Raw genomic sequence first — 12,746 nt, 5'->3', positions numbered from 1 at the left:
CTTCTCCCACAACAGTCCTCCGCCCTTGCCTTCCTGCGTGCCGCCCAGAATTTAAAGCTCATCTTACCTCGGGGTCCCGGCGGCAGCAGTGAAAGGCGAGCAGGTTCAGCGCTTCAGCCTTCCATTCTCTCTTAGCTCTGGTCCTGCCCTTGCGGAAACAGGAAATGAGGGTGGGACCAGAGCTGAGAGAGAAGGGAAGGCTGAAGCGCCGAGCCTGCTCGCTTTTCTCCTGCCGCCGGGACCCCAAGGTAAGATGAATTTTAAATTCTGGGCGGCATGCAGGAAGGCGAGGGCAGAGGACTGTTGAGGGAGAAGAGGGCGAGCACCGGGCAGGTCGGGCTGGCTGGGAAGGGAACTTCTGGCGGGTCAAAATATTGGGGGTGCTCGAGCACCCACAGCACCCACGGAGTAGGCACCTATGCCATAAAAGATCTCTGACTGCACTGAATGAGTCTTCTAGGACCCAAACATACCTAGCCTAACATAACATAACATAACATAGTAGATGACGGCAGAAAAAGACCTGCATGGTCCATCCAGTCTGCCCAAGACAAACTCATATGTGTATACCTTACCTTGAATTTGTACCTGTCCTTTTCAGGGCACAGACCATATAAGTCTGCCCAGCAGTATTTCCCACCTCCCAACCACCAGTCCTGCCTCCCATCACCGGCTCTGGTACAGACCGTATAAGTCTGCCCTCCCCTATCCTCGCCTCCCAACCACCGCCCCCTCTTCCCCCCAACTGCTCCGCCACCCAATTTCAGCTAAGCTTCTGAGGATCCATTCCTTCTGCACAGGATTCCTCTATGCATATCCCACGCATGTTTGAACTCCGTTACTGTTTTCATCTCCACCACCTCCCGCGGGAGGGCATTCCAAGCGTCCACCACCCTCTCCGTGAAAAAATACTTCCTGATATCTTTCCTGAGTCTGCCCCCCTTCAATCTCATTTCATGTCCTCTCGTTCTACCGCCTTACCATCTCCGGAAAAGATTCGTTTGCGGATTAATACCTTTCAAATATTTGAACGTCTGTATCATATCACCCCTGTTCCTCCTTTCTTCCAGGGTGTACATGTTCAGGTCAGCAAGCCTCTCTTCATACGTCTTGGAACGTAAATCCCATACCATCCTCGTAGCTTTTCTTTGCACCGCTTCCATTTTTTTTAACCTCCTTCGCAAGATACGGCCTCCAAAACTGAACACAATACTCCAGGTGGGGCCTCATCAACGTCTTATACAGGGGCATTAAAACCTCCTTTCTTCTGCTGGTCACTCCTCTCTCTATACAGCCTAGCAATCTTCTAGCTACTGCCACCGCCTTGTCGCACTGTTTCATCGCCTTCAGGTCCTCAGATACTATCACCCCAAGATCCCTCTCCCCGTCCGTGCCTATCAGACTCTCCCCGCCTAACACATACGTCTCCCTTGGATTTCTACTCCCTAAGTGCATCACTTTGCATTTCTTCGCATTGAATTTTAATTGCCAAACGTTAGACCATTCTTCTAGCTTCTTCAGATCTTTTTTCATGTTTTCCACTCCCTCCGGGGTGTCCACTCTGTTGGAAATCTTGGAGCTAAGTGGAGAGGAGGAGTCTTCAGTGGACGAGTAGCCTAGTGGTTAGTGCAGTAGACTTTGATCCTGGGGAACTTGGTTCAATTCCCTCTGCAGCTCCTTGTGACTCTGCATTGCCCAAGGTACAAATAAGTACCTGTATATACTAAGTATACCTTTCAAAGTGGTTTACAATGTAAACCACAGAAAATCAGTATATTAAGTCCCATTTCCCTTTCAATACTGAGCAGGAGCTAACCTGATGTACTGTGGCTCCTCCACTGCCTCCTACAGAATTGACTAGAGATCTTTTAAGAAGAGACCTCTAGAGGGCTCGCACACCAACACTTAATGGGGCACTTGGTTATATTGCAGGGTGGGCTACAAAATGAAGAGACATTAGTAAAGGTCTTTTTTGACCCCCCTCCCCCCCCCCCCCCCCCAGGAATGAAAATGGTGGGAAGTATATTTTTCACCAACAAAGATTGATCTTGTATTTAAAGATGTTAATGCGCTTTTGAACCTGAAATTCATGTGAAGCAGAGTTCAGACATGCTAATTTGCATAGGTTTGATAAGCTTCATATCAGTGGAAATGTTACAGCACCTCTTTTTCAAACTGCCTACATTTTTATACATTGTATGCAGACCTGACTCAACCACTCCAGCTGTCAGGATTGGCATTGAGTGTGCCAACCACGGCAATTGCATAAGGCCCCCTGTGCTATTGGGGGGGGGGGGGGTCCCAAGCCCATCTCAAGCAGGTATAGCCTGAGGGTACACTTTGGAGTTTCCTTTCCAGTTTTGGCCCTTGACCCCTGTATGTCTAACACCAGTCCTACCCATCATGGTTTGTTTTTTTTTTGTGTTTTAATTGCAGATGGGATGTCTTGTAAACAGGGCTTACTAACTAGCTGTTCGCTTCTAAACTAGCTGTTGTGTTGATATAAAACTTAGCTGGAGGATGTGTCTTATTGGGTTTTTTTGTTTATTTTTTTAATGAATGCTACAGGATGACTTGCTCTCCTTAAAAGTCGTTAGTGTGCTACACCATCTTAGCATCAAACGAGCTATTCAGGTCTTAAGAATAAACAACTTTGAGCCAAACTGCCTGCGCAGGAGACCATCTGATGAGGTACAGTCAATTTTTCTTTCTACTATTATGAAAGTGTTATACTCTCAATTGTTTGCTCAACCCATTGTAACATCTATAGTTCCTCGAAATATATTTTTTGAGTTATTTAACCCTTAGCATCTGGGATCATGGAAGGAGAGAACATGATTATAAAGGATAGCAGTTACAGAACTAAGAGCTAAAAGATTGCAGATCTCTGTGTTTACTTCAGGTGGCTCCACTGAAAGTTAGGGTTAGTGGTACTCCGCAGCTTTTCACTGGTCAGCTCTGGCTTCTCCACCCTGGGCAGGTGCTGAGGCAGGGTAGACAGAGGCCAGATCCTCTTCTCACTCACACCTGAATCCCTGGTTGTCTTTTATTGATACAAAAACTTTTTTTTAAATTGGAATAAAACAAAATAATACACACTCCACAATCATTCCAAAACAGATTGAAACCCCCCCAAACATCCCCCCCCCCATATCCACCATGGAATAAACTCCAGAACGAGGGCCACTGTGACACTTCAGTGCCCCCATCCTACCTTCCCAACCTCCCTAACAATCCCTGGTAGTCTTTACCTCTGTGCTTTCTGTCCTACACATACATTACTGGAGCGGTTCAGAAATGAGATTTGTATCAGTACTGTGACACATGTATATAGATATAAGTTTTTATGTTTGATGATAGGCACCAAAGTTGGTTGTTTTTTAATATAGAAAATCTTTAAATTCTAAAGACCTTAATTTTTAAAAATGTTTTCCATCCTTTTTCTGTATTTATTTCCTCTTTCCCCTCTTTATTTTTTAAGCTTTACATTCCCTTTGTCTCCTCTTATCCCACCATTGTACCTACAGCCGCTCTCGCACCTCTTCTCACACGTTTTTCCTCTCTTGCAATATCATGCCTCTTCCTTTTATCACATTTACTGCTTTTCCTATTTCCATTCCACCTGCCCTGTTTTGTTCTCATCATATTACACTTTCATATGAACATAAGAATTTGCCATACTAGTTAAGACCGATGGTCCATCTAGCCCATAACCTGCTTCCAACAGTGGCCAATCCAGATCACATAAAATCTCAAAGTGTGTAACAAGATTCCATGCTACGGATCCCAGGAGAAGTAGTGGCTTCCCCATTTCTATCTTAATAACAGGTTATGGAGTTTTCCTCCAGGAGCTTGTCCAAACCTCTTTTGTTTTTTTTATTATTTTTTTTTTTTTCATCTAAATTTGCTAACTGCTGTTACCGCATCCTCCGGCAATGAGTTCCTGAGCTTGTTTAGTTCAAAATATTTTTTTTCCTATTCAGTTTAAAAGTATTTCAAAGAAACTTCATTGAAGGTCCCTCTAGTCTTTGTACTTTTTGAAAGAGCGAACAGTTGATTCATGTTTGCAAGTTCTAATCCACTCAGGATTTTGTAGACCTCTGTCATTTCCCCCCTCCAAGCTGAAGAGCCCTAACCTCTTCAGCCTTTCCTCATATGAGAGGAATTCCATCCCCTTCATCTTTCTGGTCACCCTTCTTTGAACCTTTTATAATTCTACTATATCTGTTTTGAGATACAGCTACCAGAATTGCACACAATACTTAAGGTGATGTCGCACCATAGAGTGATAAAGAAGCATTATAATATTTTCTATTCCTTTCCTAATAATTCCTAACATTGTTTGCTTTTTTTGCCGGCCGCCACACACTGAGCAAAAGATTTCAACCTATTGTAAACAGTGACATCTAGATCTTTTTCTTGGGTGCTGACCCCTAATGTAGAACCTAGCATCAAGTAGCTATGATTTGGGTTATCCTTCCCAATGTGTATCACTTTGTAAGGTCTCATTGCAATTTCTCACAGTCTGCATGCGATTTTACAACTTTGAATAGTTTTGTGTCATCTGCAAATTAATCACCTCGCTCATTGTTCCTATTTCCAGACCATTTAAAATATATTAAACAGCACCAGTTCTAGTATAGATCCCTGGGGCACGCCATTATTTGTTTGTTTGTTTTTATTTATTTAATGCATTTGATATACCGCTCGAGCCTACACATAGTTATAGAGCGGTTCACATAGAAATATCTGAACAGGTACTTCACCTTCCTCCATTGAAAGAATTGGCCATTTAACCCTGCCCTGTGTTTTCTTTTTTTTTTTTTTAATTTTTTATTTATTCATTTTCATCAAAAACACAAGAAAACATCTTGTTCGGAAAAGAACATAAAGAAGAAAATATCATATAACATAACATTAAAGATTAAACAATCTAAAGGAAATTATTGCTACTCAAGTCCATAAATTGAAAATCCAAGATTCAGGAATACAAGGAGAATCTAGTTAAATTAATAAAAGAATTAACAGGATTAAGCTAGTACCATTGAGGTGTATTACTTATATATTAAGCGTTATCCTTTTTTCTCGAAGTTATAAGAGCAGATACATGCATAGGTTCTGTGAACACATATTTCTTCCCATCAAGTCTTACTATACACTTGCAGGGGTATCTTAAAAAAAAGGTACCCCCCAACTGCATTATTCCAGACTTCAGGAGCAAAAATTGTTTCCTCCGTTTTCTTGTCTCCTTTGAGACATCAGGAAATAATAATATCTTATGACCCAAAAAGGGTTTTTCTCTATTACGAAAGAAAAGACGGAAGATCCAACCCTTGTCCGGCAGCAAAGCAACGGTAGCAACCAAAGTTGCGGGCGTTGCCAGCTCGGAATCAGAGGTCTCAAGTAATAGAGATACATCTAATGGGGTTTCAGGAATTTGATTCAGCTCTTTTCCTGGGACATAATAAACAGAGGTAAATGGTGGTAAATTCTGATCTGTTACATTCAAGACATCTCGGAAATATCTCTTTAACATATCAAGAGGAGGTGTTGTCTGAATCCTGGGAAAGTTTACAAATCTTAAATTATGACTTTTGGTGTAGTTATCAAATATTTCCATCTTTTTCCGAAGATTAGCCAAGTCATTTATCATCAAAGGTTGTAATGTTTCCAATTTTTCAATTTTTTGCTCAGCCTTTTCAACTTTATTGTCTATTTCTTTAGTTTTTCCCTCCAGTTGTCTCAAATCTTTCTCTAATAAATTTACTTTTGGAACAATCACATTTGTCTGTTTCAAAAATGTTTGTCCCAGGGCAGAAACCAAGTCCCATAATTTATCCAAAGTAACCTCTTTTGGTTTAGTAATTAATTCTTTAGGCATTTCAAACCTTTCAGGAACCAACGCATGAAACTCTCTCTGTTCCTCGATACCTCTCCCCGCGTTCCATGAAGGCAGCATTTCTCCTGCTTGAGATAAAGATGAGCCCTCCACTCGATTTCCTTCCGGGTCCCCCTCGTCTTCGTTGGGAGACCCGATCGAGTCAACAAGGAAGGAGCTTGCTCCAATCGGCTGGGGAGGCGGAGTCCGCATAGCGGGGCTAAGGGTGGTTTCCAAGCCAGGGGAGGCCGAGTCTCCTAGCTCGCCGGACATCCCAACTGGCGGCGTCCCGCTTTCAAATGCAACACTCTGAGGTCGGACGAAACGGTCAATTGGACCAGGTAAGGAGGGGGTAGCTGGCGGGGCTCTGGCTGCTACTCGCCCTCGACGTTTAGGCATTTTGAGAACAGAGGTAAAGCGCGACTTGCAGCGCCTCAATGGACTGCGGCCATCTTGGATCCTCTCTAGCAAGCCTGTGTTTTCTATCTTTTAACCAGCTCAGACTCCAAAACAGAACATTGCCTCCTATCCCGTGGCTTTTTAATTTTCTTGGGAGTCTCTTGTGAGGCTCTTTGTCAAAAGCTTTCTGAAAATCTAGACACGCTATGTTAACCAGCTCACTTTTACCACATGTTTATTCATGCCTTCAAAGAAATTGGTGAGGCAGGATTTCCCTTGGTTGACTCCACATTGATGCCATCTCATTAAATGGTTTGTCTTTGTGTTTGGTAATTCTTTATTATAATTTCCATCATTTAGCTCAGCACTGACATCAGACTTGCTGATCTGTAATTTCTCAGGTCAGCCCTGGAGCCCTTTTTTAAAATAATTGGTGGTAACATTGGCCACCTTCCAATCTTCAGGTAACCATGGATGATTTTAATGACAGGTTACAGATCACTAATAGTAGATCAGCAATTTCATTTTTGAGTTCTTTCAGTACCCTGGGATAGATGCCATTCAGTCCAGGTGATTTACTGCTATTTAACTTGTTAATTTGGCTCAGTATATCTTACAGGTTCACTGAGATTTGTTTCAGTTTTTCCATATCATAACCCTTGAATACCATTTCTGGCACATATGTAAAAGCCTGCATCTGGTCAATTAGAGTAAAAACTCTTAAAAACCTCACAACTAAAAAAGCTCCTCAATGAGTATTGTGGACAAAATCATAAGCAAAGCAACTAAAAGCACCACTCGCACTGCTTGCAAATCTCAACACAAAAGTGGGAAATCGATCCATCTAAGCCAGGTCACGGTTCTGTGATTCTGATGTCCCGCTTCCATGTTGAGATTTGCAAGCAGTGCAGTGTGGCACTTTCTGCTGCGTTGCTTATGACTTTGTCCACATGACTCATTGAGGAGCTTCTTGGTTGTGTGGTCTTTGAGTTTTTACTCTAATTGACCCCTGACGCAGGCATATATATGCTGAAACATGGCTGTGTCGGGTCTGTTCATTAAAGGATTTACCATTGTTCCATTCTTAAAGGCCCATTTGTGCTTTCTTTCTGCTGTTCTTGTGTGTGTGCTCCTGAACCCTCTTCTGCTACTGATTGATTGAAAACAAGAACATGTGAAGGACAATTCTAAAACTGTGCGTTGGTAGTTATTCACCCGAAGTGCTGTTCTGTAAGGGCATGCATAAGTGCCATATCACATAACTGTAAGAGGGTGCACACGTGGGTGGGACATGCTGTCTCCCACTTACACACAACTTATAGTATACTGTAAGTTGCTCACTGATGTAGGATTACACTAGTATTTAACAAACATTTGAGCACTCAAATGTCAGTAATAGATTAGACACTTCCCATGCTGCATCGGGGACCCCTTTAGAGACTTGCCCTCACAGGCTCTTGTTGCAGCGGCTGCAAGAAATTCCTGTGTGAAGAAACAGTCTTTGGTTTGATCTTGCTTTCCAGAATAACGTGACGCCATTAGAGGTTGCACAGTGGACCAATCATAGGGTGATGGAGTGGTTGCGCTCAGTTGACCTGGCGGAGTATGCTCCTAATTTGAGAGGCAGTGGTGTCCATGGTGGATTAATGGTAAGACTGTTTTGTTCTGATTTGTAGTTTGGAATAAAAACAGAACAGCTCTGGCTATAATGAAATCAAAACGTCCTATTTGCTGTACGTAGACCTCTATTCTGCAAAATGCCTGAGTCTCAAATGGCCAAATATCTGCAAAAGATTGACCTGTGGTCATGTTTTCATGTTAAAAAAAAAAAAAAGACAAGGTTAGCATGGTGGACATGATGCACTCTTGTGATAGTCTGTAATGTTCAATTTCACAAATCCAGTCTGAGCTGTCCCCTTCAAGCATGGTTTACTTTAAAATTTGGTATAACACCTTTAGAAAACATATCAAAGTGGTTTACAATGAAATTTGAAATGGTTAAAAGAGAGGCAACAACTGCCCAGGAACAGAACTTCAATGCATGAAAGGACAGAGTAGAGTACAGAGAAAGTACCGAACAGTCATATACAGCAACAGACATGGGAGCACAATGAAGAAGTGATCAGAGGGGGAGAGAACAGAAGGATGTAGAGGGGAAGAACCAACAAAAGGGAAAGGGGAAACCAGACGACGCCAATGATGCACATCAGGCAGCGATTGAAAGCTAACTCGGGTATGCTTTCAAGGTACTCCTAAGTAGGTTGTAGTTGGGTTCTGTATGCAAGGAGCTTGGGAGTGAATTCCAAAAGGCAGAGGCCAAGTAGAAAAAGGCATTTGTACATGTAGAATCAAGCCAAGCATGAGAGAGCAGTGGGAGTATGAGAAGAAATTTGAGGCCCAGAATATGAAACACTTTCATATTAAAACTACATTTTCTGTAAGGCTGCCTTATTGTTTCTGTAGTTCCAGAATTAAACTGTTACTGAAAATGTAATTCCTGTTTTGTTCTTGCTGCACCAAAGCAGTGAGGCAGGTATTCTAGTACCCTTACTAGCCCTGGATGCAGCATACTTTACAGTCTGTACAACTTTTTTATTGGATTATCCAGATTTGATGGATATGAGATGTGAAAGCTACATGTTTCATGTTTTTGATGTGCACCTTTTAGAGTTTGGGACCTGTTTGCTTTTGAATTTGTCTTTTTCTTTGAAAAAAAAAGCTGATTAAAGTTATCGTAATCTCTGCAGGTCAAAGAAACAAAAAAAAATTTCTCTGGATTGTATGAATTTTGGACTGATACCTACATTTTATACGTTCCTGGCTGAAACACAGCTGCCATGCTTTAGTCTTCCTACTTTTCCCTATGTATATATCTTAACCAAAAGGATTTGTTTCATGTTGGATTATAATCTTAGTTATAAAGATATAGATAGATATTTATGTTGTTTATTTTATGGCTGTGCTTACAATTGCAAGTCAGTGCTTCAGCAGATAAGTAATAACGAGATAAAACATTAGCACTTGGTCTGAAACGTATCATGCCATTTTTACATGCTGTACAGCATGTACGTAAACCTGTGCTGTGGCTGTTTTAACAAATTAACGTGTACACATTTTGTACATTCAAAACCAGAAGTGCATTCAAATCCTTTTTTGAAGGCTCTGTGAAGAGGTATGATGAGTGAATTATGAGAGCAAAGTAATTTAGCGTAGAAATGTGGTGTTGGATATTGTAAGATTTTTGGCTCAAAGATGGTAGGGGCGGTATCTCTCTGAAAGTGTGGGTTGCTCTTGACCCTTGCTCTGGAGCCCTCTCTGAGATGCATTCTGGACCACAAAGCAACGTTCTGTTGAACCTAGCCCCTAAATGTGCCTAGCGGCATCCCCTGTTACTATAGGTGGCAGCTACACTGTATAAGTATGTCCCATACCCATCTAAATTCTCATATATCACTACTTTGCAAGGGAGTTGCAGTGGCTTTGTAAATCGCACCAGCTCCCAATGTCATGCTTTATGATGTCACAACACATCTCAAGTGTTTGCCGTGTATTTCCTTCCAGCGAGCTTGTGGGTATTATAGACCTGTGATCGTAGGAGTTAACTTTTCAAAAAGGATGGGAGGGTAATAAACCCAATATAAATTACTCCGTCTAGGAGTTTGCTCAGTACTGGGGGTGCTCAAGCTCTTACCGTGGCCATGTTTACTGTGTAATCTGGTATTACACATTCAGCAATTCATAATACCAGACTACACTGGCAGCTAGACTTTCTCATTTTCTGTCTTTTCTTCCAGATTCTAGAGCCTCGTTTTAATGTTGAAACGTTGGCTCAGTTGCTCAACATCCCACCAAACAAAACATTACTGAGACGCCACTTGGCAACCCACTTCAACTTGTTGGTTGGACATGAGGCTCAGCAGCAGAAACAGGAAGCCTGGGAGTCACCGGACTACGTCCTCCTAACTGCTACTGCCAAAGTAAAGGTGGGTGATTGGTTTCGTCCAGGCCAGGATGGGCTGTATAGACCACAACTACATTAGCTCACGTTGCCATGACACAGTTGGGAAACACATTTTAAGTTACATTAAGGATACTCACAAGGGTAAAGTGAGGAACTGGACAAGATGTTGAGCATAGTTCAGCATAATCTGCGGTAGACTCATTCTTGCCTCTTCCACAATTTTCTCTTTTTAAACAAAGGCTACAGATCTGTTTATTAAAAAACAAAATCCAGGATTCCTGCTTCCCCTTACCCCAGACACTGTTGCAGTATACAATAATACAGGAAGGTACTGGAAGATTAGGCTTTGGTCAAATGAAGACAAGAGAGAAACTATTTAGGCAGTTTTCTGTCCAAAGGAGCAAGATAGGCATTATCAAGATGGTGGAAAAGGGAGGCGGTTCTGCTTTTAGTTGCCTTAGATCTAGTAGCTGACCAGTAGCTCTGGGCAATAAAAGGTAACATCAAAGAGGAAAGGAAGCTATTTTTAAGCAGGTTTGCAAAGGCAAAACGGTGGTTTTAACATTCCAAAACACAAGAGAAAAAAGTATGTCAGCCTGGTGGCATAGTGGCAACGCTGCACAGTGCCACACAAGTTCCCTGGTTCAATCCTTTAGTCGGGTCTTCCACTGTCTCTGTTGGTTAGTACTGAGGATGTTTATAGTATAGCTGCTGTTTAACTGTGATTAAAATTTTTTTAAATCAATCGAGATTAATGGCATTTTTAATCATAGTTCTCAAGTTCCCCCAGAGCATTTACCCCCCTTCCAAAGTCTTCCCCAAGAGCATTCACACCTGAAGCCCTCTATAATATGTGTCCAACTTCCAAAGCTCCACCCCGAGCATCCACCCCCTTCCTGAAGACGCCCCCACCCCCAGGCCTGCCTGAAAGATGCCTTGGTGGTTAGGGTGTGGTGGGCAGCAGCAATCCATGTGGAAAATGGTGACTGCCATTTAAAAAAACACCAATAGCCACAGGCTACGTGTGTTAATGCATTCATTTTTTTTAGCCGCTGTTCAATTTTGTGCATTAATGGCAATTAATAAACAGCACTAGTGCTGTTGATTAATTGTAGTTAATTTAATTGCCATTAAAGTGTTTGAGTTAATTGCAATAGTTTAGTGCTATTGATTAATTGCCGTTTATATCAAGATTAGAAGCAGTAGTTTATTATATTTGATTCAATTTAATAATCATAGTATAAGAGAGTAAATTTACATAGGCAAGGTAATACTATAGTAACATAAAAGTAAATCGAACAAAAACTCATTTTAAATTGTTATGGGTAAAGTGTATAACTCATAAATTGGAGGGTGGGAGGGGAATTTCCCTGTTGTTTGAGAATGTCAAATTGACCGCATCAGTGTCCTATATGAATTATGTACTAAATACAACAACCAAAGATCCATGCAATGTGCAATAGGCTAACAGCACACCCACGTGAAGCACTTAACAGATGCTTATGCTCCAATGTTCACAATAATTCCTAGCAATACTTTTAATATTTTTATAAGAGAGTACCCTCAGAAAAAAACACCAATTTTAAGGCAACATGATTGATTTCGCCCGGTGGTATAGCACGTCTTTCATAGGGCTAACTCTCAATTGTTAATATAAGTGCTATTGCCTAAATTCAAGTGCACACAAATAATATAGTGCTCAAAATGAAAAAAATAAAATGTGAACTTATCTTTTAATGTTTTTTCAAAATACTGCGCTTGCTCATGCTTGTCCAACTTGCTTGCATTCCCCTGATCACGCCCGACTCCGCGGGTTTCGCCGATTTCCTCAGGGACTTTGGTTAAAGCCGTCTGGTGCCTCAATTCAGGCTAACTGCTGTGGACTGCACCATACTCATATGAATTATGGCCAGGACCTGCTCATATAATGCCTGAATTATATTAATACAAAATTTGGGTTTGAATTCTTAAGTTGTGTTTAAAACTTTATTAATCACATAAGTGCTCTGTTCTCATTTTCCCACTTCCCCTCCTCTTTCCATGTTACTGTTATCATTGTAGTTTACATAACACCTGTTTCATTTCTTCTTCATAGCCAAGTGGATACGCTGTTAATTCTGTCATTACCACAATGAAAACAATTCACAGTTTAATAAAAGCCCTTCTCATCAAGCTGTCTTACAATCCTGTGGTACATCATGGTTTGGGGAGCCAAGCAGTCATTTAGCTAACTTCTGTTTTTTTGTCTTTAGCCAAAGAAACTTGCGTTCAGTAATTTTGGGAGTCTGAGAAAGAGAAAGCAGGATGATGGAGAAGAGTATGTGTGCCCGATGGAGCTGGGACCGTTGTCTGGAAGCCATAGTACAAAAGGATTCAGCCATGGTTTGGATATCAGAATGTACGACGAAGAGGATTTGGACAGAATAGAGCAGGTCAGCTAATTTACCATGTTCTCATGGCCCAATACTGTACGTTAAGGAGGCAGTTGACTTGAAGGAGAAAGGAGAA

General features: G+C 41.6%; 1 protein-coding gene across 5 annotated transcripts in view; it reads left to right on the top strand.

The window, feature by feature from the left end:
* PPFIBP1 (PPFIA binding protein 1) overlaps positions 1-12,746 on the top strand; it is a 351,944-nt gene that overhangs the window by 331,777 nt on the left and 7,421 nt on the right. For all 5 annotated transcript variants that reach the window (XM_030215475.1, XM_030215474.1, XM_030215476.1 and 2 more), the window contains 4 exons: positions 2,569-2,691; positions 7,801-7,926; positions 10,072-10,260; positions 12,491-12,670. In XM_030215475.1, coding sequence (XP_030071335.1) covers positions 2,569-2,691; positions 7,801-7,926; positions 10,072-10,260; positions 12,491-12,670 — 618 coding nt within the window. The remainder of the gene's footprint in view (positions 1-2,568; positions 2,692-7,800; positions 7,927-10,071; positions 10,261-12,490; positions 12,671-12,746) is intronic.

Source organism: Microcaecilia unicolor, chromosome 9 (assembly GCF_901765095.1).
Source record: "Microcaecilia unicolor chromosome 9, aMicUni1.1, whole genome shotgun sequence".
In the NCBI taxonomy this organism is placed as follows: Eukaryota; Metazoa; Chordata; class Amphibia; order Gymnophiona; family Siphonopidae; genus Microcaecilia; species Microcaecilia unicolor.
This window is presented reverse-complemented; position numbering and strand designations above follow the sequence as displayed.